At 58.5% G+C, this 26,908-nt stretch overlaps 1 protein-coding gene across 3 annotated transcripts in view; it reads left to right on the forward strand.

The window, feature by feature from the left end:
- The window catches only part of Uvssa (UV stimulated scaffold protein A), a 32,834-nt gene extending 10,768 nt beyond the window's left edge, over nucleotides 1-22,066 (forward strand). For 2 of the 3 annotated variants that reach the window (XM_040292852.2, XM_040292851.2), the window contains 8 exons: nucleotides 4,801-4,909; nucleotides 9,808-9,849; nucleotides 10,966-11,137; nucleotides 11,568-11,693; nucleotides 13,009-13,192; nucleotides 13,683-13,791; nucleotides 16,064-16,238; nucleotides 17,669-22,066. In XM_040292852.2, the coding sequence (XP_040148786.2) occupies nucleotides 4,801-4,909; nucleotides 9,808-9,849; nucleotides 10,966-11,137; nucleotides 11,568-11,693; nucleotides 13,009-13,192; nucleotides 13,683-13,791; nucleotides 16,064-16,238; nucleotides 17,669-17,762 (1,011 nt within the window). In that variant the 3' untranslated portion in view covers nucleotides 17,763-22,066. The remainder of the gene's footprint in view (nucleotides 1-4,800; nucleotides 4,910-9,807; nucleotides 9,850-10,965; nucleotides 11,138-11,567; nucleotides 11,694-13,008; nucleotides 13,193-13,682; nucleotides 13,792-16,063; nucleotides 16,239-17,668) is intronic. The other variant, XM_021722187.3, reaches the window with a different exon arrangement.
- The last annotated feature ends 4,842 nt before the right edge of the window (nucleotides 22,067-26,908 follow it).

Consider the following 26,908-nt stretch of genomic DNA (forward strand, 5'->3'; position numbering starts at 1 on the left):
CCTCCACTGGGTCCGATGTGAGTTTCTGTAAGGTCCAGATGACACGTGATGACCCTCCTGCTCTGTGCCCCTCACACTGCCCCTGTGCAGGAAAACCTGTGGTGCAGACCCCCAGGAAAACAAGCTGTCCTGGCCCAAGTCCAGCCACCCACGGGAGGGAGTCTGTGTGGACCACCAGCCCTCATTGGCTTACAGAAGTGTGTGCCTCTGGCTGGCCACTTGTCTTCACCCAGGGGAGATTTTGGCCCTACCCTTACTCTAGACACACTCTATGCACGCATGATCCAGGGGCTCTGTCTCAATCCTGCCCCCAGCTGGATGAGGCTCTTGGCCCCTGGGCCCTGGGTGCTCCTTGTGCATGCTGGCAGTCTCCAAGGCAGGTTGACTCCTGATTTGGTCAGTCCAGGAGGGGAAGTGCCTGCCACTGTGTTGTGCTGTGGGTGTGAGGTCCCTGAGTGTCAGCCTCGGAGGTGCTTGTGTCAGAAGGTGGTGGTCGGCTCAGGAGAGTGTGCTCCTGGTGCCCTGCCCACGTCCAAGCAGGTTGACTTGGCCTTGGTGCCATTGCACATGAGGGGCCTGCTCCCAGGGTGTCCATTTGGTCAGTGGTGCGACCGCCCTCTGTCCTCTGACAATGCGTCCCTGGCAGTCGGAGATGCACATGAGATATTGGCCTGGCCGGCAATTTGCACGGCCTTCCAGGGAGGGCATTAGCATATAAATAGCAGATGCAGTGCCGACCATCACAGCTGAGCACGTTTAATTTTTAGTTTATAAGATAGAATGGGTTTTTAAATGCATAGCCATCAAGCCCTGAGAGACAAATGCAGTTTGGAACTCACTTGTCTGACGAGGCCTTACATCATTTTTTTTTTAAAAGGGAAATAGACACACATAAAACTGAACAAAAGTGATTTCTTGGGTGAAAAGTAATTGAGATTGCGCACCAAGTTAATTAGATGGTACAAAATTTATTTAATGGTCCCAGCTGTATCTCCAGGCCGTGGGGCTTGGTGGGCGACCCGCTTTCTGGGCACCAAGCTGTTCTTCCCATTCCTTCGCAAATAATTAGCAACCTCACTGCCCCTACTTCTGTAAACTGATTGCGCTGTATATTTTAGTCGTTTTATTGCTTGTTTAATTATGATGGTGGAGACTCATTTTTCTAAATCCTTTTAACTGTGGGTGAGAATCAATTTGTATAAAACCAGCAGTGTCCCCCTCCGTGGCCTCCCCATGGCCACAGCCTTGGGTAGAAGCTTCTGCCAAGTAGGTGGATTGGGCTGTCCCTGGGGCTGGCTTGGGATAAGGCTTCCAATTGGCTGCAGGCTCAGGCTGCCGGTCTGGCCCCTCCCAGGCACTGAGGGCTTCACCGGTCAGGCTCCCTTCCTTCTCCCCGGGTGCTCTGCATGGTGTTTTCTGGCAGTTGGAGAATCTCAGCTCCCAGGTGGGTGGAAGCCAGCTGCCCTGGAGCAGGTCACAGGTCTGACCTCGCCCAGTAGCTCTCGGTGGGTGTGAACTCCTTCCCTGCACCTCCAATGTCCAGCCACCCTGTACAGCCCCGTGGTGGGGTGCTGTGGTGCTGCGGGCCCCCCTTGTGCTGTTTCTGTCTGGCCTAATCTGTGACCTTGAAAGCAGGTCACCACTGCTGTGGCTGAGCTCACTGGATTATTTAGTCTCTTAGAATCCAAGTGCTCAAAGGGAGTCTTCCACAGGCCTTAGACTCCCTGGGCCACGACGCTTTCTGAGGTCTCAGAGGGGGCTGTTGCTTGTCTCCATGGTGTTCTTGTCTCTGAGCAGGTCACTCAAGTACCCTGGCAGCTGGCAGCTGAAAGCTGTCTCTGCCTCTTTGGACGCAGGTGTGTTGCTGCCTGTCCAGGGCAATGGAGCACATAGATGAGCAGCAGCTCTTGCTCACAGAGGTGAAGCCAAACTTGAAAATGGATGCTTTTGTGCCAACTTTTGTATCAGCAGTGAAGTCTCTGACTTCTAGTTGCTGTAGCTCGTGTGTTACTGCCTCTGAGTAGTTGAAAAGTAAAGTGCAGGTGTGGATGACATGGTTGCTGTGGCCCAGGACGAAGCCCAGGGTCTCTCCAGAGGCAGAGGCCTCCTAGGGCATGGCCAACAGCTGCAGAGGGAGAGCAGAAAGCCAGGGCCTGATCAGTGCTTGTTTGAGGACACAGAGGAACCTAGGACTTCAAACTTAATCACAGAAATAAATGATTTTAGTTGGGGAGAAAGAAGGTATAATTCCTAATAGTTAGCTGAGCAGTTGAATATTTTTTAGAAAATGGAAATTTGATAAAAGTCCTCAGTGAAATTCAAGGGTGTGAGCAGTAAGCATAATATTTTATGAAAATGACCCCCATATTTAAACCCTGGCACTGTGTGTGCTGCATTGTAGCACCCCGTCCACATCCACCTTTTAGAAAATTAAAACACATAAATTCTGTTTAGTGTTTGATACGCACTGCACCGGCCGGAACGTAAGCCCTAAAACCTTGGGCTGCTCTCCACCTTTCATAAATTCCTGGGTAGATTCTATACAAAAATAATTTTCAGGTCCGTGGCTCATTGTTATTCAAACGTGATTGATCGTCGTCATTTGCTCAGCTCGGGAGTTAAGTGCCCCTGTCATTTCCAAAGAGCATAATTGGGACGTTTCACAGGTCAGCGGTGGAGACAGGCTTCCCTTTTGATCAGTGTTAGACTGATAACAAAAATTACAGTTTCCAATGATTAATGTCTCCCGGGCTCCCCAGATGCACAGCCATGGGCTGTGCCTAAACACAGAGCATTTGCATCTGATTATAAGTCTCCCGGGCAGGTCTCCTCGTGGGGTTGTTGAGTCTAGCCGCAATAGTCCCGTGCTGTAGTGCTGGCAGCCAGCCCCAGGGGCCATGTGTGTCCTGGGGCTGTGTGTGGGCCTTGGGGCCACGTGTGTCCTGGGGCCGTGTGTGGGCCCTAGGGCCACGTGTATGCTGGGGCCCTGTGTGTGTGTGTGTGTGTGTGTGTGTGTGTGTGTGTGTGTGTGTGTCTCCTGGGGCCACGTGTGTCCTGGGGCCGTGTGTGGGCCCTAGGGCCATGTGTGTGCTGAGGCTGTGTGTGGGCCCTAGGGCCATGTATGCTGAGGTTGTGTGTGTATCCTGGGGCCACGTGTGTCCTGGGGCTGTGTGTGTGTGTGTCCTGGGGCCACGTGTGTCCTGGGGCTGTGTGTGTGTCCTGGGGCCGTGTGTGGGCCCTAGTGCCATGTGTGTGCCGAGGCTATGTGTGTGTGGGCCCTAGGGCCACATGTGCTGAGGTTGTGTGTGTATCCTGGGGCCACGTGTGTCCTGGGGCTGTGTGTATGTCCTGGGGCCACGTGTGTCCTGGGGCTTTGTGTGTGTGTGTCCTGGGGCCACGTGTGTGTCCTGGGGCAGTGTGTGTGTCCTGGGGCCACATGCATGCTGGGACTGGGAGGGCTCTGGGGCCACCTGTGGGAGCTGCTGGTGAGTGGCTGAGCTGGGTCAGGTGGGCACCTCAGCTCCCTGGTTCTGTCAGAAGCTGTAAATTGCTAATACTTAGCTTCCAGGGAGCATGTGGGCTCCTGCCCTGGGGGTCCACAGCCGCTCCTCTCTGATCACCTCCCTCAGGTGACCGCCAGAGGCAGGTGCCTGTGTGGAATGCCTGTTGGGCCGGAGTGTAAAAAACGAGCATGTGTGAGGACCACTGGGTGTTCCTGAGGACCCCGGCTGCCATCACAAAGGGACCTCCCTTTCTGGACACTTTCTTCAGCCCTGTGCCTAGGTCTTGGTGGAGTCCTCACACCCTGGGGGCACAGCCCTCAGCTGCCCAGGATGATGAGCCTGGCTCCCTGGTGTGTAGGGGTCTCCCGGGAGGGGCACGTCCCTGCAGTTGCTGGTTGCTGTCCTGGCATCCTGTCCTGGGTGTGAGGGCTCCTGGGGATGGAGGCTGTGGCTTAGGGGCTGGTTCTGCTGTGCTGCAGGTGCTCGCCGAGGTGAGTGTCTGCCTCTGTACTGTTTGCTCTAGTGAGCTGATGGGCACCGGGCATTGCTATCGGCAGGACCTCGCAGCAGCCCCGGGGCAGGCCGGGACTCCTGCTTTGGGGATGTCAAGGACTCCATGGGCCTCTGGTGCCACCTGCTGAGGTGCCCAGAGCCCGCCTTCCTCTGGGGAAAGCAGGCCTCCTGCTCCCCAAGTTGTGGGTGGCGGCACTGTGCTCCTGGGACTCAGGCCAGCTGCCACATCAGGCAAGGGAGGTAGCCTCGTCGGGAGCTCCTGCATGATGTGTTGTCCAGATGACTGCCTAGCGGGTGGATGGCTGCTACCTGTACTGCAGGGAGAGACGTTTGCCGTCCACCTGCCTGTGATTGCTCTGTGCAAGGATGGGGCAGCATGTGCCAAAGCATGGAGTGGCAAGGCCAGAGGCAGTGGTTCAGAGGTGCTGAGATTTTAGGGACAAGAATCACCCTAGCCAGTGCGGTGGCACGTGCCTGTGATCATGAGTTCAAAGCCAGCCTAAGACGCTAAGCAGCTCAGTGAGACTCTGTCTCTAAATAAAATGGGAAACAGGGCTGGGATGTGGCTCAGTGGTGGAGTGCCCTGAGGTCAATCCCTGGTCCCCCGCCACCAAAAAAAAGGAAAAAAAAAAAAAGAATCAGCCCTGAGATAACCTTGGGTGGACTGCAGTCACTTGATGCTGACGCCCGGCTGCTGTGGAGGGGGCTGGGGCAGTGGGCGGCAGTCCCCATGCGCGTACACAGGTCTGGGTGTCCTTATTTGTTTTTGGTGGTGTTTCCACAGACTGAAGCCCCAGGGGATGAGGAGGATGAGGACGACGAGGACTTTGTGGAGGTGCCGGAGAAGGAGGGGTATGAGCCCCACATCCCTGCCCATCTGCGGGCTGAATATGGTAGGCTGCAGCTCAGGGGGCAGTGGGAGGCGCCTGGGGAGAAGCCCCTGCTCTGGGAGCTGCTGCCCAGTGACCTCACAAGAGGTGGGGCTGTGGGGCCCCGCCTGTCCTGCTGGCTACGCCACAGATCCCTGAGCGTTCACTGCTTCATTTAAGGGTGGGCTCCCCGGCTCCCTTGCAACCTGCCCTGAGGCAGGCTCTCATCCCAGGAAGTCCTGCTGCAGGCCCCTCTGCCCAGCCCTGGGCCAAGGTTCTCACCCCACAGTGGGCCTGCTAGCTCGAGAGGAGGCAGGTCCTGGCCCCGCCCTGCAGCTCCTGGGTGCTCCTGCCCAGCAGTGGCCTCAGGAGAGTGTTCCAAGAGTGAGGTGGGCACCTCCCTGAGCAGACGGATGCCCTCTTGTGCAGGCTCCCTGGACCCAAGGTGTCGGGGGGACTGGTTCCAGCAGCTCAGGAGCCATGTCTGGTGGTGGCAGGGAGTCAGGGGGAGGCCTGGGCCCCTCAGGGTTGGGGGTAGCCATACCACATGCTCAGGCTTTTATCCCTTAGGGATGATTCCTGGGGATGTCACAGTAACCTGCGTACCTCTTGGACACTAAAGGTGGACAAGGCATCTGGGCCAGGACTGTGATGTCCACAGCAAGGCCACATTCCAGGGCAGGGGCAGCCTCGAGTCCGGTGGGTTCCAGGGCCCCAGGGCACACACAGGTGTCACGTGTTCACATCCAGAGCAAGGAACTGAAAACCGGACCCCTAGCTTTTATGGTGAAATTGACAAGTTGGTTTGAACTGAAGTCTGTGAGATGAAACGTAGATTTGTTAAAAGAATTTAGATGATTAGGCAACTCGCGTGTGAAGACATGACCCATTAGGGGTGTCATGCCAAATTAGCACAACCACATGCTAATGCCCTCCACTCAAACAGCTGTGTGCCCACACGTCCGCTTCTGAGCTGGGCAGGGCCAGGCGGGCTGGGCACCTGGGGTTCAGTCGTGTGAGTGTGGTAGGGAAGCTCCCTCCCTGACCTCACTGGGCGCCTGGCCTGGCCTGGCCTGCTTTGCGGAGGACCTGCCTCTGCCTGGTGCTATCCTGCCCTGTGCCCCGGCCCGCCTTCCTCCATGGGCCAGACCCCACCCCAAGCCTGGGCTCCAGCTGTGCCTCCTCCAGGCTCCTTAGCCATTGAGCCCCCTCTGACCTCCCACCTGCCCCCAGCCGCCACCCTCACCTGCCATTCTTTTCGAATACCAGTGTCCACCTGAAGTGGCCTTTGCCATCTCCTGATTACTGCCTTTCCTCCGTGGCCAGAGCCTCTCTTGGGTGGCCACAGCCGAGGCCCACACTGACATGGGTACTGGGAGGTGCCTGTAGCCTGCTGCTGGGTGCTGTGGCCACCCTCCCCAGCCCACCCTACCTTGCCCTCTGCTGGACCAGGCCCTAGATAGCAGAGAGGCACTGGTTCAAGTGTGGATACCTCTGAGGCTGTTGGGTCTGTGACGGAGGGCCACAGGGACAGGCGAGGCAGAGACAGACTGTTGGCTCCTTCCTTTCTCTGGTCCTGGGCCAAGGACCCAAGGTCTCTAAGCAGCCACAGCACCTGCCTAGGCTCTTGTCTGCTCAGATATCCTCCTACCTGCCACGTGGCCTTGTTCCCCTCCCTGAGCCAGGGCTGGTCCTGGAGTCTGCCAGGGAAACCGGCAGCTGGAAGTGACTCTTGGCTTGGGTCACGCCAGACTTTTCAGGGTCTGGGCCTCTGTGTCCCTGTTGGTGCTTCTGAGTCCTCAGGGTTAGTTTGCAGCCTCTAACTGGCAGGACCCGCCTCTCACGCAAGCCTTTGTCCTGCAGTGGCTCGCAGCGCAGGGCTCGGAGTAGGACGCAGCAGAGGCCATTGTCCTCCAGCCCAGAGTGACGAGGTTCCCTCTGGCCCGTGGCTTGCGAGTGGCCAGTAAAGTGGCACGACCACAAAGGCAGACTGTCATGGAGTGCTCCCTCAACGGGCCTTTAACTGTCCCTCCAGGCAGTGGGCACGTGGGGGCAGGGCCTTGCTGACCACCAGTGGAGAGTGATGGGCACCAGCAAAGTCCTCGGCCCTCCTGTGTGGAGGTGGCCTGTGTCCCCCTTGTCTGCTGGCCAGTGGAGTCCATCCAGTGAAGGGGTTGAGCTGTGAACAGCCAGGGGCCTCTGCCAGGCTCCTTGGGACACCTGCCCAGTGCCCCTGCGAGGAGGCCCAGCTGCACGGAGGTGTCTCAGGGGCCCGGGGCTCTTGTGCCTGCCTGACCTCCAGCACAGAGGAGCAGGGCATGGCACCCTGCTGGGGTGTGTTGGTGCAGAAGAGGACGCAGCCTCAGCAGGGCCTTGGTTCCTGAGCTGTGGGGAGATCCATCACACAGAAGTGGTGACCCATTGCCTGTGCCTGGGCTCCTGGCTCTGTCCTGCCCGCCTGCTTGGTGACTACCCCTGGTCCAGGCTGTGTGGGCAGGCCTGTTGCGGAGGGGGGGTTTGGCAAGACCCTGGCATCTCCTTGGTGCAGGTTCACCCCTTCCCTTGGGAAGGCTTACAACATTGTCTTTGGCCTTAACAGACAGGGGCCTAGGGGTCTGGGCCAGTGCTGCTCCCCCTGCTCTCCCCAGAAGCGTCAGGTGGAGGCCGATGGGAGAGGGACGCTGTGCAGCGAGGTGCTCTGACTCTGGTTCAGGGTCTTGCTGTCTGCCCGGCCCTGGGCTGCACTGCGGAATCAGGAGGGGCCAGCAGGGCCCCTTCAAGCCTGGGGCTCAGCTTCAGCTGGTCAGGTTGCCAGTGAGGCCTGGAGCCAGGGCAGGGCGGTGGGGACCCCCTTGGCCTCCTGTGGGAAGGATGGCAAACGGCCCGGGAGCTCTGGAGACGCAGGCCAGGCAGGAGGTGTGCCTGGGCGAGCCCAGTTCATGATACTAGTTTATATTCTGTGGCTGTTTTTTCAATTAAACGTGGGTGAATCTGAAGTAGTTAGATTTAGTCTAAACCCACACAGCCGAGGAGACCGGGGCTCTTTTTCTTTCTCGTTTCTTTCTCTGAATTTTCACTGAGGGGCTTTTATCTTTCCCTTAATCCTACCATTTCTGTCAGGACATAATCTCTTTCTCAAATTTACATTTTAATTACAAGGCCAGTGGAGCTAGGTGGAATCAATAATGTCAGCGCTGGGCAGCCCAACTTTGTGCGGAGCCCAGCCTCTCCATTTCCTGCTATCGATTGATCTCTCCGCACTGTCTGCTTTAGTGCTTCAGGCAAATAGGTGCCACTTGGCCAATTTAAACAAAAACAGGGATTTGGACATTTTTATGATTCTTTTAAAAGCAACCGTGGGAGTAAACTTGAGCCCAGATACTATACTGAGTCAGCCGAGCAGAGCTGGGGCACGAGGTGGGTCGGTCGAGGACTCTGCCCTCATCTGCTGAGAACCGCGTGCTGGACCGAGGAACCTTCTGTGTTTTGGGTCTGCTCTGGAGGTGTGTCAGCAAGATTGATTCCCCAGGACAGTGCAGGCGGGGCCCGAGCCCCGAGTGTTTACCCTGCTCTACACGCTTACCCATCTTCTTAATGGTCTAAAACAACAAATCAATGAAAAATATATTTCATTCTTGTAACTCTTAGGAATTCTCCTATTGATCTCTGGGCTGCGATTGTATCTGTCCAAGTGTCACATTGTTCTCTTCTCAGTCCGGCTGCCTCGCAGTGTGCGGTGTTGGCCAGCTGGGCAGTGTGGTCCCTGGGGAGGCCGTGCTGCGGGTCTTGGGGCTTTTGGATGCCTGGGAGTGGGACCTGGGCATTGTGATGGTGCTGGAGCCTTTGGGCTGAGATCCGTGGTGGCCACAAGTGACTGGCAGCCCCCAGGGACCCTGAGCAGCTCCTCAGTGTTCTCTGTGGGCATCCAGGAGATGGGAGTGTGCTGGGTCCTACAGCAGGGCTGGCACGTGTTTCCCCAAGGGGCCAGAGAGCGAGTGTCCGACCCAGCTCCTGAGCACGCCAGACAGCACAGGGCGGGAGGGCATAGCTGTGTGCCAGGGGGCTTTATCTACAGAGGAAGCCTGCAGGCGGCTGTAGCCCTTGTCTGCTTACCACCGTGATGTCCTGAAGAGCAGCTGGCCACGTCTGTGTCCTGTCGGGCTGCCCTCTGCTCAGGAACCTCGGGCAGTGGTGCTGGCCTCCACCTTGGCGTTGACTCTTTCGCACACAACATCCACGTTTCCTACACATCGACACGTCCCTTCTGTTTTTGTTTAACATTTCTTAGTCATAGGTGTACACATTCCTTGTTATTTTATGTGGTGCTGAGGTTGGAACCCAGTGCCTCACACACACTAGGCAGGCGCTGCCACTGAGCCTAGCCCCTGCCCGATGGGTCCCTTCTCTTGAGGTCCTTTGAACTTAAAATCAGTTTCCCTGGTGTTGAGCCGCCATCTTGGCTGTCTCTTGGTCCTTCCTGCACAGAGACTCTGATCCTGCCTTTATGCACTCCCCGTCGCTGGTCTCGGGAGGGACTTGGGCCAGGGGGTGGCCACAGCTCTGTCCGGAGGTGATCTGTCGGCTGGGCTGCAGCCCTGGGCTGGCAGCCACAGCACCTGGACGTGCTGCCCGGGCTGCTCCGCGCACCACACGTCCCCTCAAAGTCGCTGCTGCTGTTGGTTTACTTCTTTTCCCACCTTTGTTAAAATGTTTTTTTCTGTTGCTTCTAAACCCTTTTTTATCTATTATTTCTGATGATTGTTTCTAATTTTAAAAAGTATTTTTAAAAAGTGTGTGTTGTCCCCTGCTGTGTGCTCCCTGCAGTACCGGGGTAGAACTCGCCCTGCACACTCAGCTCACACTGCCCCCCATCCACCCTTGGTTTTTATAGCCTCTTGATTTCTGTTCTTGCCCCCCCCCAGGACTAGTGGCTGAGCACCCTCCTGCCCCGGCCTCCCTGTCTGGTAGGTGTGGACGGAGGGGCAACAGACTCCAGAGCATTCCCTGGGCCCTTCCTGCCCTGAGGCTCCCGTCGAGGAGGCCCTGGTCCTCACTGCAGGCTGAAGCCACAGCCCAGCGGGTGGAGAGTCAGGCTGGAGGCCCTCAGCCGTGGGAGCAGCCCTCCCCGGCCCTGCGCACCGTGCTGTTGACATGCTGCTGCAGTAGGACTGTCCTTCTTCAGATGTGTGGCTTTTTCTCTGATGTCCTTAAACTCCCTGTAGAATTTCCAGCCAGTTTCCCTCCATCTCCAGGAAACGAGGCTCACCATTTCCCAACTCTTCTCCACAGCTCTTCCTTTTCTTTCCTTGATTCTGGAAATGAGGACCTTGGTACCTGCACAGGTGCCCTTGGCTCTCACTGCAGGAGTGTGTGTCCCCCAGAGGGGTCAGAGTCCCTGCTGCCCTTCTGCCCTGCAGCAGCCTTACTCCAGTCGGCTCGCTCTAGTGCTGGGCTTCCCCTGTCCACTGGCTGCTGCAGCTCCTGCTGGGGGAGGTGGCATTCAGAGACCCCCACTGCCCTGCCCGAGCACCCTTGTGAGCACCTCAGTTGGCGGGTGCACGGGGGAGGGCAGGCCGTGCCTCTGGGGTCCTAACCTCTACCTGCCCTGTGCCCCACCTGGGAGAGAGGCGAGCAAAGGTCAGGTGGGCCAGACCGAAGTCCTTGCCTTGGTATGGGCAAGAGGGATGGACAGGGCCTTGAGGGATAGCAGGGGTGGCGGGGTTTGGTGGTGGTGAAGGATCTGACCTGTTCCGCCCCAGGGATGTAAGAATGGACATGGCTGCAGAAGCCAGTGCGCCACTGTGCCCATGGCCTTGCCAACCTGGTGCCAGGGGCTGTGCTCCAGGGTGGCATTCTACTCATTGGGAGCTTGCGTCTGACTGGCAGCCACAGGGCGGGTATCTCTAGGCCCTGTCCGAGAGGGGGAGGTGACAGGAACCACTTCTCAGGGCCTTGGAGTATCATGGGCTCTCATGTGCAGGGTGCGTCCCAGTTGCTTGGGCACCGAGAGGTGGCAGGTGCTCACAGGATCTTCCCAGGTCATGGAGTGGAAGTCAGCAGTGGACATGTGTCTGTTTCAGGGCTGGAGCCCAAAGCCCCTCTGCAGGCTCTGGAGAAAGATGCAGCTGCACAGGGCTCACAGGCGAGGAAGAGGACGAGAAGGGACGAGGAGGCGTCGGACCCCACCTCTGCTGCTGCCCAGCTGTGGCAGCCCCAGGACTGCCTGCCTCCTGTCCTACCCTCCTCTGTCAGGTGATCCCAGATGTCCCACTTTGTTGGGCCACTGCCTGGCACCGTCACTGACTACCCAGAGCACCAGTGGGGTACAAGGCCTTCTTTGGCTCCCTTGAGGGCACCTGGGTTGTGCAGCCCTGAGTAGTGGGCACCTGCTGACCTCTGTGTGGTCAGGGCTGCTCAGAGAGCTGGCACAGTGGGGCAGGACCCATAGACGTCCTCTAGACACAGCTCATCCCCAGAGGCCCTGAAGCTGGACCACTGCTCAGGTCTTGAGAGACAGATGTCAGGTTTCCCAGCCAGAGGAGGGCCGGAGAGCAGAGCAGTGCTCGGCTAGGACAAGGCTGCTCACAGGACTGATGTGGCCGAGGCCCTGGCTCCCTGGTCTCACCTTGGGTCTGGGCTGCGCCCTCTCCAGGAGTGACAGCACATTCTGCTCTGCTCTCAGGGCTCCACTGGGACCAGAGGAGGCCCAGAAACTGGCGGAAGAGCGGGCCCGGGCGCCCGTTGTACCCTTTGGAATGGACCTGTGCTACTGGGGCCAGGAGCAGCCGGTGACCGGGAAGATCCTCAGGTGAGTCCAGGGTACCTGTGGCTCCAGAACACATGGTCCTCCCTGAGCCTGGCTGCTGCTCCATTGGGAGCTGCCCAGGGAGGCTGGGCCTTGTTATAGACAGGGACTAGCCAGAGAGCACTCGCAGGGGCTCTGGGATGCAGGCCTTTAGAGAGCCCAGCTTCACCTCTTGATCCAGCGCAGTCCCGGTTCTCACGGGGTGCTGAGCAGGTCCCATCACTGCCCGGCCAGCCAGAGGCACCCTGCCTACCCCAGTGGGACCTGGGCTAGCAGGTGGGCCAGGGCTGACAGGGCAGGGAGGCTCACTGGGAAAACAGGTGGAGTCTTACCGGGCTTGGCTAGGGTGGCTTGAGGGCAGTGGAGGCCAGCTCTCGGGAGGCAGAGGGCTGGTGATGCCGCTGTGACCCCAGGGCTCATACCTGGCCATGTGGCCTGTTCCTGTGAGGATGGATGGCCTCGCACTGGGGGCCTGCAGAAGGGGCTGCCCTGGGTTGGCAGAAATGGCTTAGCCACTGACCAGCAGAGAATTGTTTGTGGGGTCTTCTGCCTTGGGGCCCAGAGCCAACTTCCAGGCCCCTCAGCTTCTGCAGCAGCCTGAAGGTGTTTGGAGAATGCTGAGCCCATGGCTTAGACCTGTGGTCCAGGGGCATGTGGATGCTGCCTCCATCCTGCCTGCCCTCCTCCGCTGCAGGGTGGGGGCGGGCAGGCCAGGCGGAAAGAACAACAGGGCAGGGAGGTCTGTAGGAGGCACTCTGGGAGCTGTCCCTCCACATATTGTCACCAGGTAGCTAAAGGTCAGTGCCTAGCCTCAGAGTCCAGCCAGTGGCCACTAGCCTGGCGGGGACTGAAAGGCTTAGCTGCTGCTCCTCCTTCAGAAGCCCCACACCTGGAGGCAGCACTGCCCTCCTCCCGCCTGCCTGACCTGGTTCCCCCAGGGCCCCTTGCAGTTAGGGTCCAGGACAGTCAGGCCTGAGCATCTTGTTGGGAGAACCTAGTGGGTCCTAGCTGGCCCCAAGCCCCACTGGCTAGGCCAGCGTCTCATTCACCTGCGTTCCGTGGGGGTGGGGCCCTTGCCTTGGACCACGCTGCAGACCCCCAGATGGTATTGGCCAGGGCAGGCCTTCTAGGGCTAGTCTCCCCAGTGGGTACCCTGCTCAATGCCCGTGCTCCTGCCTGCAGGCTGGTGGGCAGGGCGGGACAGTCCTGCCTCTGTTGTCCTGGGGCCCTGAGGGCAGAGCACAGAGCAGGAGGGCAGGTATGACCGTCCTCCAAGGTCCTCTGCAGATGAGCGTCAGGAGACTTGGTACACCGGCAGGTCTGAGTCTCAGCACCGTTTCTGGAAGCCCCGGGAGGTAGAAGAGGAGGTGGACAGTGCAGATGTACCTGCCGTGCTCCAGAGCCGCCGCATCACTTTTGCAGGGAAGTTTGAACCTGTGCAGCACCGGTGCCGGGCCCTGAGACCTGATGGCCGGCTCTGTGCGCGCCAGGACCGGCTGAAGGTGAGGCTGTGGCCTGAGTGTTCTCTGGATGTGAGGCTGGGCCAGGACAGGGCTGTGGGCATTTGGGAGCCTGCAGAAGGGGCTGCCCTGGGTTGGCAGAAATGGTTTAGCCACTGACCAGCAAGAATTGTTTGGGGGGTCTTCTGCCCTGGGTCCCAGAGCCAACTTCCAGGCCCCTCAGCTTCTGCAGCAGTGCAGTCTGTGTGGACTCAGAGCCCTGGGAAGGGAGAGGTACACCCTGGCCCACAGCTGCCCACTTTTACCCCAGGCTGGAGGGAGCAGGGAGAAACAGGTAACAACTGACTGGAGGCCTCAGGCTCCTGCAGCTGTAGCCCCAGATCTGGGAGGACCAGGGCCCCTGCTGTGCACCTCCCAGGACTCACATCTGAAGGTCACGCGACTGCAGGGCAGTGTGTCCCCCCCAGAGGCACTTGTGCCCAGGGAGCTGCCCCACCTCCTGGCCATCAGTCTTTTTGTGCTTGCTTTGCAGTGTCCTTTCCATGGGAGGATCATCCCCAGAGATGACGAGGGGCGGCCCCTGGACCCAGAGGACAGGGCCCGGGAGCAGCAGCAGCCACCACACAAGCAGTCACGCCCAGGTAGGTGTGGGGGCGGGGTGCCAGGGCACAGCCTAGGGCACCACAGGGTCAACCTGGGTGGCTCTTCACAGTCCTCAAGCCACAGCCTCCGCTGTAGTAACAGGCAGGTTGGGGACCAGCACCTGCAAGGCCACTGTAGGGATATGGACACCATAAGCCACCAAGCTGGCAGTTGCAGGGGCAGGTCCTGCATCCTGCATCTCTCCTCAGTGGAGGGTGGAGGCAGGAGAGGGAGCAGGCCGAGAGCAGGAGGCCAGCTCGTTTCTCCTGCTCTCCGTCCTCCTTCCTGATGGGGCCGTTGCCTTGTCCCCTCCAGAGATACCTGTCCCTCCTGCCCTCAGGGCACTTGCTGCATCCTGGCCGCAGGAGTTGCTGGGTGCCCAGGTCCCCAGGGCTCCTGAGCAGCAGGGCCTCGGTGAGCATCCACAGACGGCTGTGCTTCCTGGAGCCTCGGCAGGCCTCCCTGCCTTTCCACGGCTAGGGTCCCCCACCCTGGCAGCTCTGAGCTGCTGGCTGTCTCCATGGCATTCAAGCCTGGGCTGTAGCCCCAGGCCCTCCCTCAGAGGGGCACGCGTCTGCAGGCCCACTCAGCAACTTCTTGCCCTTGGGTCCTAAGGCACAAATGCTGGGTTTCAGCCTGACACCAGCCGGTGCCTGAGCCCTGGGCAGTGGGAGGGCCCTGACCTGTTCATCTGCAGGGCAAGGCCTTCCCTGGTGGTCACACTCAGGAGCAAATTAAGTGCCTATTTCTGTGTCGAGCCTGAAGAGTCTGATTTCCAGCCCTCGGTGGCTTGTTAACAAACAGGTATCAGGCCGCGGCTGCCCCGGTGCTGGCCAGTCAGATGTGAAATAGCGTCTCTTTACTAACTGCAGTATCGATCCCGCCTCCCGCACACACGGGGCAATTTTCTTTTCCCTGGTGCTAACCTCAGTGACAATGCGCGTGGCGCTGCAGGGCCCGTCAGCGCCCAGGAAGGCCGTGCGGCCGAGGCGTCTATTGATTTTCTTCAAAGGCTTTTAAATTGCTCCTTCATTTTCCTGAGGTGCTCATTCCGTCTCCACTGGATGCTGGCATTTTTTCCTTGTGTTTAAACAATTGCTCCATTCACCGGGTTCCTAAACTGTGACGCCTTCTTATTACTGGGAGATAAACTGTTTAGACAGTTTTCCTTAATCTTGGATTAATCGTCCCTGGATCTGAATTGTGCAGCCCCGAGTTCCTTCACTTCAAAAAAATCCTCCTGGGGAGGCCACACCATCTGTCTGGGCACAGCCTCTCCCTCCATGGCCGTGCCCACCACAGCCTGGCCTGGCTGGCTCCCTGTGTCCGGGCACTGCTCCCTAGCCCTGTGGGCATGTGGTGCCGGGGTGAGCACCCTACTGCAGGCCAGGTCCACCTGTAGGGCTAGGCATGCTGGGATGGCCTTGCCGCCACTGCCCTGGTCTGGGATGGCATTTCCACACCAGGCGGCCCAGGGTCTGGTCATCCATCTCCACATCCTGCAGAGGCAGGCCAGCAGGAACTGGTGGGGAGCTGCCAAGATCCCCGCCCGGCCCCCAGGCCAGAGTGGGCCTGCACTCGGCTCACTTCCAGCAGCCCTCTGAGTAGGGCTCTGCTCATGCACTGGGTGTGGCCTGACCCTGGGGAGGCTGCCCAGCACGGCTGGGTGGCACACGGTACCCAGTCCTCTCAGGAAGGGCACCCTGTTGGGCTGAATTCCTACCTGTTTCTGAGACCCACAGCCAGGCTGTGTGTGGACGAGTGAAACACAAGCTCTCCACTGCCTGTCGTCCTGGGCCTTCTCTCACCTTGGTCCTGTTCAGCCTGTTAACAGCACCACAGTGGCTCAGTGGTCACTGTCCAGTTTGCAGTCCAGTAATTACCCTCCAGAGGCACTGAAACCCTCACTTCCAGCCTTGTTTGACAGCCTGCCTCGAAGCTCATGGGTATACCACGAGGGCCCTCAGATGCCTGACCTCGCTCCCCCTGCCTGTCTGGGCCACAGGGGTCCTTGGGAGCTCAGGCACCTCGGAGGGTTGTGGAGTCCTCTGCAGTCTGTGGGGCCTTGCCGGATGCAGAGGGAGTAAGCTCTACCCGGTCCTCACCCCGGTCCTCACCCGGTCCTCACCTGGCTCCACTGTGGGAAGCCTGAGCTGGAGCCTGGCCCCACCCCTTCAGGACAGGGCCCTAGGCTCCCCTGGCCCCAGCTGGAAGCTTCTCCCCGAGCCCCTCCACCCCAGGAGGGCTTCTGAACCCTTGGGTCTTATCTAGACTGGCAGGACCCAGAGTTCATGAGGGATGTGGAGGCAGCCACAGGGGCAGACCTGGGCTCGTCGAGGTACAGCCAGAAGGGCAAAGGGAAGCGGAAGAAGCACCCCAACCTAACGGACCTGCGAGAGCGAGCCAACACCAGCCGGGCCCGCCTCAGGAAGAAGGTCTTCGCCAAGTAAGAGCTGCTCGCCACGCCTCCGGGACCCCTGGTCTGGGTGTTGGAGGAGGGCCTCTGGGGCCGCCTGGACCTTCTCCCTGGCAGCCTCCAGCTCCAGCCAGGGGCAGGGCCATCCCAGGGGTGGTTAGGGGCCCAGCTGCAGCTGGGCGCCCTGAGCATTCTCCCAGGGAGGCTGCTATCCTTGCTTTCCGGTGGCTTTGGGCAAGGGCCAGCTGCTTCAGAATAGACCCTTCATGCCCTACCTGGCTGACCCCAGAGGGCCAGGCCCTGGCCTTGCCGTGCCCCAGTCAGTGCCTGCACTCTCTGCAGGGCCTCAGGGAGGACAGCCACTGCAAAGGCTGGCAGATGGATCAGCCCCTGCCGCCTGATTCCAGGCCCAGGTGCGCGGGGGCTGGCCTTCCCGCTGCTCAGCAGAGTGCGGCCACTTGGACCTGCTTCTTTTCTCTTTGCATCAGCCTACTCTGCTCAAAGAGGACCTGGAGTGTTGCTATAAGGCCCACGAAGCCACTGCCTCCCCCTGAGGTTGATGCCAGGCCCTGAGGGGCCTGCCTGGCCATGCCCACTGCCCCTGTAAGCCTCTTGCCTGGGAGCGCCTGGAGTGCTTGGCTCACCAGGCAGGGAAGGCTCTTGGTGTTGCCAGCATCTGGCCTGTGGGGTCAGCAGAAACAGGGCTCCCTTGGCAGTGGGGGCCTGAGGGGCTGCCAGAGGCACCTGGGTGGGACTGCTTTGGGAGGCTCAGGGTATAAGGCTGGTGTCCAGTGGGTCAGTCAGGTGTGAAGGGCTCTTGGATGCCTCTGCCTGGGAGCAGTGGAGGCCTAGTGATCCGTTCCGGCCTCCTTCCTGCTTCCTCCTGGGGACAGTGAGACCTGTGGTGGATGCAGGGCCTCAGAGCCCACTACTCACACAGCTGCGTGGCCTCGAGTCTGCCACAGAAGGAACCTCAAATGACCTCCACAGCCTTGCCTTGAAGGGAGAGCTAGTGGCAGTACCTGGCAGAGTTCAGGGCTCCAGGCCCAAGAAGTGTCCCTGCTTTATGGCTTCAGGCCCTGCTGGTGCCAGTCCTCAGGCACCACGGCCCCTGAGCTGGTCTGTGGGGCAGCCTGTGTCTTGCCTGGCATCGGGCAGCAAGCCTGTGGCCACTCAGGCCTCTTGCCTTCCTCTGTGTGTCTATCACGCATTCCCCAGCTGCACACGCCCCCAGAGCTGCTCTCCATGAGGTTAGGGCGGGCTGTGCCCTCACTTCTGGGTGCAGCTAGTCCTGGCAAGATCAGGGATCCTGATGCTGCCTTCTTGGCCCCCGGGCGAGGCCTTCTTCCCCAGGGCAGGGCCCCTGCTTGGACAAACGCACAGCCATCTAGAAGCAGTGCCCAATCCCGAGAGCCCCGCTGGAGCCTCCCTGACCACGTGTTGCCTTGCTCTCCCCACAGGGCAGCTGTGCGAAGAGTGGTCACTGCCATGAACCAGGTGGACCGGAAGAAGCATGAGAAGTTTGCAAACCAGTTTAACTATGCGCTGAATTAGAGGCTCTGCCGTGGCCCCTGATCGTCAGCTCTTCTTCCTCTGCCAGCACAGGGAGGGAGTGTGGGTGTCCATCTGGGAAGGGGCCTTTCTTGTGTGTGGTCAACATCAGGGAATGGTGTGCCAAGATGCCCTGCAGTGGTGGCCTTCACCTGCCTGGGGGCCACCACCACCTGGTTGCTACGTGTCCCCTGTGGGGCATCCTGTGAGTTCTTTTGAGCCTGTGCACTGGGCAGTGCGGTCAGAGCCCATGGACGGGCCCACGGTGGGCAGAGCAGCTCTGGGAGGCCCACGCTCTGTCACTGTGCCCGCAATGGGAACTCAACCCTAGTGGAGGCCAAGTCCAGGCTTCGGTGGCCCTAGTTCCCCCGCAGGGCTGCTGAGGAGGCCCCTGCCCCCTGCGGAGTGTGGCTTCAGGGGCAGTGCGGGCTCACGCGGCTGCACTCCAGAGCACTCTGCTGCCCTACAGGAGCCGCTGGCCCCTTCCTGCCCGGGTCTGCCTCTGCCTTCTGGACATTTCAGATATGGAGTTGTTCACAGGTGGCCTTCGTCGCGCTACTGCCCCTTGGCGGATGTTGTCAGACCTCCATCTGTGGCACCTCAGTCCTCCTTCCTTTGCACCACCTGGAGCCGAGAGGCTCCTCGGGTGTTCCTCTTTTGACCTTTGGGGTAGTCCCACGTTTTGGCCGTTGGGAATAGCACTGCTGTGAGCGTGTGTGGACAAAGGTGGACAGAGGTTGTCCACACGAGGGATACACCAGGGGGCGTAGTGACTCCATGCCCCACCTTTCAGTGAACTGCCAGGCCCCCTTCCACGGGGAGGGTCTCCATCCTGCACCCCACCAGCAGCCCGCGAGTCCCGCTGGCCTGCTTCCTTACCAAGCTCAGGGTCACCTGACTTTTTAGTTTCTCGCAGTCTTTGTAGACGTGAAGGGTTTGCTCGTGTTCAGATTTGCATCTCTGTAATAACCAACGTTGAGCATCTTCTGTTCTTATTGGCCATCTGTATGTCTTTTTTGGAGAAATGTCTACCCAGATCTTTCCCGTCTTTAATGGGGTATGTGTCCTGTGTTGTGAGAGTTTTGCAGAGAGTCTGGATACCAGGCCCTTGATACTTGCTGATACCTCTGTCTCCTGCCTTTTCACCTTCCCGTAGGATCTTTTAAGAGTCATTATTTGTTGAAGTCCAACATGTGTGTCTTTTTCTTTTGTTGCTTGTGCTCTTGGCGTCACGTCTGTGATGCCATTGCTCATTTCAGGTCACAAAGATTCGCTCTTCAGTTTTTTTCCTAAGACTTTCCTATTTTTAGTTTTTAGTCCAGTCTTGGGTCCATTTTAGGCTGAGTTGTGTAAGGTGTGAGGTGGCCCAGCCTCCTCCTCTTGCACCGTTTGTTGAGAAGCCTGTCCCCTGGGCCTGCCTGGCACCCTGCTGGCCCCCAGTCTGCAGTCCTCTCTCCGGCCGGCCGGCAGCCCTTTACTGCTGCGGTGCTACGGCTTCGGTAGATTGTGTATTTGGTGAACATGAGTCCTTCAGCTTTGTTCTGTTCAGTGTTTTTGGCTATTTTGGGGTCCTTTGCATAGAATGAATTTTAGGATTAGTTTGTGAGTTTTGGGGGAAAAAAAAACCTACAATTTTGATAGAGATTGTATACAGTCTATAGATCATTTTGGGAAATAGTCCCATCTTGTCTTCTGAGTCATGAATTTTTGATACCTTTCCATCTAATTGTCTTTAGTGTGTTTTACAGAGTTTTTATGAGTGTTCATACAAAATTGAAGCTGGCTGCAGTGGTGCATACCTATAACCCCAGTAACTGGGGAGGCTGAGGCAGGAGGATTTCAAGGCCAGCCTCAGCAATTTAGTGATGTTGGGGAGCAGACAGATGTGAGTGGTGGGAACAGGAGGTTAAGAGGATGACTCTATAACATGGGCCCACTGTGCCCACCCCCACATGCTTTATTTTCTAAGAAGCAATTTACCTGCAACCTTGCCTGGCCGAAGTGGACAGGATGTGGCACATTTCTCAGGAAATTACTTGTTACCTGCAGGAGAAATGCAGGCTGAAAATAATGTTGATGATGGGGCTGGGGCTGAAGCTTAGTGGCAGAGCGCACGACCCTTAGTATCACATAGAACACCTGAATAAAATAAAGGCATTCTATTCATCTACGACTACAGAAAAAATAACAGTGTTGATGATGAGGGCGCGGTGGCCACGCTGGTCATCCCAGCAGCTTGGGAGGCTGAGGCAGGAGGATCATAAGTTCAAAGCCAGCCTCGGCAACTTAGTGAAGCCCCAAGCAATATAGTGAGACCCTGCCTCTAAACACAAAAAGGGCTGGGGGTGTGGCTCAGTGGTTCAGTGCCCCTGGGTTCAATCCCTGATGTATTAAAAATGAAATTAAGAATTTATGGTTAAAAATTCAATTAGAAATAGTGAGCATGGGCCAAGGTGACCTCGAGTTATAGCAGTGGGTCTTGAAAGATGATGTCATCTGTCAGTCAAGGTGGACTTGGGTGGGACTCTCTGGAAACTTCTCTGGATCCCAAGTAAAACTGGAGCCTTGAGAGTGTCCCTGTCCCTTTTCCTGGACCTTTCTACCCATCGTGGGACTGGGGCCTGCCCTCCTCCTGCTCTGAGGAGCCCTGCCCTGGAACAGCAAGACCCTGCAACTCAGTGGGACCCTGTCTCAAAAAGTGAAGGGGCTGGGGACCCGGGTTCCATCCTCAGCACCCGTAGAAATGAAGGCATGGTGTTGTGTCCTTCTACACCAAAAAATAAATATTAAAGATAAGTAAGTGAAAAATAAAAAGGGGTGGGGATGCAGCTCAGAGATTAAGCACCCTGGGTTCAATCCACAGTGCCAAAAAAAATAATAAATCATTCCTAAGTGTTCTTTTTGATGCTATTATAAATTTGTTTGCTCTCTGAGTTCCATTTTCCAATTATTTGTTTGTTGCTAATGTATAAAATACAACCGATTTTTGCATGTTGATCTGTATCCTTGCTAATAAGCTAGTCTGTTGGTTCTAAGTGTGTGTGTGTGTGTGTGTGTGTGTGTTTTCCAAACACTTTTTTGTGCACAGTCGTGTCATCTGCAAACGGAGATCTTTTCCTTCTTCCATTGCAGGCTGGGTGCTTCCTGTGCCTGTGTCTTGCCTCATTGCTGGGCTGGCACCTCCTGCCTGGTGAGGACCAGACCTGACAGAGCAGAGGCCCCTGTCTTGCTCCTGATCTCGGGGGCGGCTCTCGGCCTTTCCCTGCTGAGTGTGACGCCAGCTGTGTTCTGAAGCATCACATTTCCAGAGCGAAGTCCCCTTACTCCTGATTGTCCCTTTGTCATGAAGGATCGTATTTTATCAAATGCTTTTTGTTTCACTGCCAAACGCTTTTTCTCATTCTCAAGATGGTGAAATGGTCTTGCCCCGTTCTCCTGATCAGGCTGGGGCCTCCCGGGTGCCTCGTGGGTGACACTCTTGCACTCCTGCCATAGGATGGGTCCTCTCCTTGTGCTGCTGGGTCTGTCGGCTGGTGTGGTGCATCTGGATTCTTAGGGGACGTTGGTTTGTCATGTTTCTTGTGACATCCTTGGTATCAGGGTCTTGCTGGCCTCCCAGAACGTGGTGGGAAGTGCCTCTCTCCTGTACTTTGGAAGTTGCGGGGACCGGTCATCATCACTCCAGCCCTGGTTGGGGTTCACCAGCAACACCGTGGCCCTCGGCTTTGTGAGACTCCTTAGCTGGTGGTGACCTGAGTCCGTGGAGCAGCTCACTCTGCCCAGGAGCCGTCCTGCGCCTGGTGACCTGTGCTGGGCGGGACTGCTGCTGCTCACGTCTCCCTGCGCCCAGTGCTTGGATTCTCTCCCCTGCTCTCGCCCCTTCCTCCCTCCTTCTCCCTTGGTCAGTCTGGCTAAAGGTTCATGACTTTGTTGTTCATTCAAAGAAATGACCACTGGTTCTGTTGATCGTTGACTTTTCCGTGCTTTATTCCGCTGATCTCTACTTCGACCGGCACCATCTCCTCTGAGTGCTTTGGCTCTAGTTCACTGGGTGTGTTTCCTGAGACAGAAGAGTCGCTTCCTGGCTGCAGCCCTCAGTTTCAGTGTCTACCTGGGCTCTCATGTGAGCACTCCTGGATGCTGTGTTCCTGCACTCCTGTTCCTTTTCGCAGTCCTGGTGGCAAGCGCTCTCCCACAGTGCTGTGCCCCAGCCCTTTCTGAAATCTAATTTTAAAAAAGATGAGAAGACTTTAAAGCACCCTGAATTCATTTCCTAGTACCCAAAAATAAATAAACCTAGAACCTGGGTCCTCTTGTTTTTTCTGCTTCAGAGGGTGAGAGGGTAACCTGGTAAGCAGGTAACTGGGTAGCCAGGTAACCGGGTCACCACTGCTTCTGCCTTCACAGAGCCCACAGGTGGGGTCGCGGTCTCTGCTCCCAAGTTGCTGTGTCAGTCTTGCTCAGCCCCTCGGACCTCCCTTTCCTGCCAGCCTCGCCTCCTCCCACGGTCCTCTCCCGAGGCTGCCCAGTGCTGCAGCTCACACCTGCATCCCACAGGGGCCAGCCCCGGGCCCAGCACGGCCAGCAGCGGGGTCCAGCCATGCCCGGGCTCTGGCACTCACTGCGTCCTGTGGACTGCAGGCCCTCGGCTGGGCCTGGCGCCCTGCAGGTGCCTCTGCCGTGCCCCTCTGCCGTGCCCCCCTGCCGTGCCCCCCTGCCGTGCCCCCCTGCCATGCCCCCCCTGCTATGCCCTCTCTGCCGTGGAGGGCAGGTGTGCCAGCTGTGAGGCTGCTCCATGTCTGTCTCCCCGTCACTTCTGGGAACTCATTCTGTGAGCGTAGGGCCCTGTTGACAGTCATTTCCCCAGCCCCAGGGCGCTCCTCCCTGGGGTCACCTTGAGAGGTGGCCCCTAGAGCTTCCTTGGGTGCACAGCTGCTCTTCTTGTGCTTGAGACTCTCTTGGCTCCTGGCTCGGGACAGTGGCCACAGGTCCAGGGAATCCACATGCTTCTTGGATGTGCGGGCCGTTCTTGCCCACCAGGTGTGCAGGTGGGCCCTGTGTCTGTCTGCAGGCGTCCCCTGCGCCTCTCCTCTCTGGCGCCTACCGTCCTCACTCTGTGGCTCCCGCAGGGGACAGACTCTTCCTCTTGCCAACAGGCTGCAGGTGGGCTGCTCGTGGCCCGTCTGCCCAGAGCCTCACTCAGCCTCTGTGAGCTCCCCTCCTCGAGGTTCTCTGTCCCTCCAGTGCCCAGTCTTGGGCCTGGCACCCCATAGTGCGGCCCTTCCCAAGCTGCTGACAGCACTGGGCACCAGGACTTCCCCAGGAGGACTGCTGTCCCCTGTTTCTGGGTGGCTCTGTGTTGTTGAAATGTTGAAATACCCTGGTGTGTGAATGGGGGGCAGCCGGCTCCAGCCTCCTGCTGCCTGTTTGGCTGACTTCAGCATCCTCCCTACTCGTTCTGTGAAGTGTGGATGCTGTGGGATCTGCCCCGAGGCCTCCGCACCCTCCCTCAGCCTCCTACCTGCAGCACCACAGTGACAGCAGGACAAGTGCAAAGCCACATGTGTGTCCACAGTGACACCCACACCTCAGCAGAGTCAGCCGTCCAGCGCCACTGTGGACACCCCTTCCTCAGCTGTGCCTTTAGGCTCTGGACAGCACAGCTGTCGCTTCCAGGGCCCTGTCTCAGCTGCTGGAGTCGGGCGGTCAGGCAGCCCCTGAGTGGGCTTGTCCAGGCAGCAGCAGGCCGGCCAGTGTGCACTCCCCAGGGGGCTTTGAGGAGCTCCAGACCCGACCCCCTCCCAGGGCTGCTGCAGCCCGCACTGCGGGAGGCCGCTCCCCTGAAGGCTGCTACAGGCTGGTCAGGGAACTGTGCGAGTTCAGTCACACAAAGCTCCTCTACCAAGACCCGTCCCTGGCAGGCGCGTGGTGTGCCTCGTACCTCGCAGTGCTGAGCGCTCTTTCTTGAACAGGCCTTCTTGGGATTATTGCAAGCCTTGTTTTAAATTTCCAGCTTTGATTTGGGTGGTTATTCTAATGGTTCTGGGTTGTAGGAGCTCTTACTCTGCTTTCCAGAAGGGCTTCCCCAAGGACACAGTTGTGAGGACAGGTGCACTGCCCTCCACAGGACAGCCTGAGGCTGGGTCCAGCCTCTTTCTGTCCTGCGGGGTCCTGTGTATGTCCTGGTGTGCAGGCATGCATGCATTGGATATGGGGCTCCAAAGTCAAGGGGTAGGAGAGTGTCATTTTGACTGCGAGGTGTCTGCCTGCTCGCCCTCAGTAATGCTGACTGCTGGCTTCTCAAACCATCACCTCTCCTGTGCATCAGCCTCGTCGTTTTAATCCACATTTCCCTTGGTGTGAGCAGCGGGGCCGTGTCCACGTGTTCCAGGATTGGTTGTGAGCGTGTGTCTAGGTCTCTACCTGGTGCTGCTTTGGCTGGCGGAGCCCACCCAGTGGTACGAGGCTCCCTCCAGCAGGACAAGGGCTCTGGACCTGGGCCTCAGTGCCCTGGGCTCTGCTGAGGCTGCCCCGCTGTGGGGGACTCCCAGCCCCTGTGGCTCTGGACTGAGAATGCCCTCCCCACCCTGAAGTCACTCTCCCATTTTTCTCCCGGGACTCTGGGGGTTTGTTTTCACATTCAAATTGCTGATCCATAAAATGCGAGCCAGGAGATCAGCCCCTTACTGCAAACAGCTTTCCAGTTCCGGGAGCTGCAGGTGGATGACCTCGCGCTGCCGGCGGGTTTGGGGTGCTGCTCACAGCGTGCCGTGGGCCAGTGGGCCATCTCTGGCCTCTGTGTCCACCGGTGGCTGTCACCATGCCAGTGCATGGGACGTGTTTGGTGGAGACCCTGGTACCCATGTCTCGAGGTGGAGTAGGAAATGAGGCATCAGAAGACTTCATTCAGAAGCCACCGCCCGCCCTGGTGCTGTCCGCGCACCGTCCACCCGAGCAGCTGTGTGGGCGGAGCAAGGAGGGGAGGGGAGGGTGGCTGGTCCCGGGATGTGCCTGGACAGCATCCCCTCTACGCCCAGGCCCTGTACGGGGGGCCAGCCTCCAGGACACTGCAGGACCTGTCAGTCCTTATGCCCTCCTGGAGGGGCCAAGGGACGTAGGTCCCAGGGCCGGGAGTCTCCTCTTCCTGCCGGCCAGACTTGCTGGTCCTCTTGGGCAGTACCAGGGCAACCTTGAGGGACGCACGCCCACGCTCTTCTCCTCGTACTGGGGATCGGCCAGGGCTCTCCCACTGAGCCACTTCCCCGCTCCTTTTTTAAAATCTTTGAATTTTGAGTCAGCTCTTGCTAAGTTATGGAGCCTGGCCTCGAACTTGCCACCCTCCTGCCTCAGCTTCATCACAGGTGTGCACCACCGTGCCTGGCTGGCACTGCCCACTCCCCGGTGATGAGGGAAGGGGAAGGGGGAGCCAGGGCCAGGGGGTCCCTGCAGAGCTCTGGGGTAGCAGGGTCAGGTGGGGCTCTTGGGGACTAGGCAGCAGGGGAGGCTGAACTGTGCCTCCTGCAGAGGTGGCGGGGCAGGTTTCAGGCCACACCTGTCATGGGACTCAGTGCTGGGGAGGCCACGGGGTGCTGCTCTGGGCTGAGAAAAGGGCAGCAGAGGGTAGGTGTAAGGGGTGGCCGCAGGGAGGATGGGAGGGCGTGGGTCATGGCCTCAGAGCTAGGGTGGACGGCCATAAGGGAAATGGGATGTTAGGGTCAGGGTTAACTGCACAGAACTGAAAACTAAGTAATTAGCTTGTAAACCCAAAGGGTTACACGTGTTCTGTCAATCAAGAGTCCAAAGGTAGATCCCTAAGCTGAGGGAGAGGAGTTCTCGGAGTACCCTCGGGGCTTATCTCATTCTTGTTGCTGGCTCAGCATCCAAGCATGAGGCCTCCATCCTCAAGGCTACCTCACATCCCAAAGTAGCTGCTGGGGCTCCAGGTATCACAGGATCTACAGAAGGAATGAGGGGGTACATCTGCCTGCTGAGACATTTCCTATGAGTTAGTTGTCTGGGACTTCTCTTGCCCAACACACTCTGCTCATGTCACCTTGGCCAGAACCTACTCACATGCAGGGTCCAGCTGCTGCCTGCCCAGGAAGTGGGAATTAGTCCTTTTCCCAGGAGATGGGTAACCAACTGTGGTTGTCCCTTGTTTGCCAGGAAGAGAACAGGTGAGCATGCAGGAGAGCTGCCTCCAAAGGTGGGTCCCATGCAGGATTGTCTGGGAGGAGTTGGGGGGGATACCCAGGCTGGTCACTTGTGGGTTACAGGGTCCTGAAGTGGCCCCTCCCCTCACAGGTCAGCTCTGCATCCCTGGGCTGGTCTTCCTGCCACCAGCTCCTCCGCTGCTGCAGCCTGCGCTCTCACACAGCCTGCGCAAGGGGCTGCACCCTGGGAACAGCTGGCTGGAACAGGCCTGCTGGGGGCCAGGAGGCACACCGACACCAGGAAGACATGGAGGGGGCGCCACCAAGTGGCCAGGGATGTCCCCAGGCAAAGGACAGGCAGTTGGTGCCAGGGACAGCTGGGGGTAGGGCTGGGTCCTGGATGTTTCTGGGGTGGGGAGGAAAGAGGGTGGAAGGGGCTTGGCTCTGCTTCTTCCTAAGGCTGCTGGCCCTGAGAGACACCAGGAGCAGGGGATGGACCAGGCGGGTTGCTGGGGCCTAGGGAGTGGCACTCTGGAGCTGCAGGGAAGGGCTGGGACCCGGGAGGAAGAGAGACACTGGGGCGAGGGCCAGCAGGAGACTGGCGGCCTGTAGGGTCAGGCTGTGGGTTTGGGCTGGGGCCAGAGTGGCCCAGGAAACTCTACCCGCCTCCCTGGTCCCCGCTCATTCAGGGCAGCCATGACCAAGCGCTGGCCAGTAAGGTGGGAGCAGCTGTGTTGTGTGGTTTTGGGGAAGGTGCCTTGAAAGGAAGGGGTGTCCTCTGTCTGTGGTGCCTGTGGCTGGGTGGGATGCGGTGGCTGGACTCCCACTCCCGTGGGGGCTGTGGGCTGAGGACCTAGTCCAGTTGGTGCCACAGAGCCCTGGAGGGAGTGCGGTCTGGTAGCTGTGAAGGTGTGGCCGGGCCCAGGCCTGTCCCTGTTATCCCCTCACACACAAGGAGGCCAGCGTCCTCCTCCACTCCACTCAGCCCCTCGCAGG

The sequence above is a fragment of the Ictidomys tridecemlineatus genome, chromosome 9 (genome assembly GCF_052094955.1).
Source record: "Ictidomys tridecemlineatus isolate mIctTri1 chromosome 9, mIctTri1.hap1, whole genome shotgun sequence".
Classification (NCBI taxonomy): Eukaryota; Metazoa; Chordata; class Mammalia; order Rodentia; family Sciuridae; genus Ictidomys; species Ictidomys tridecemlineatus.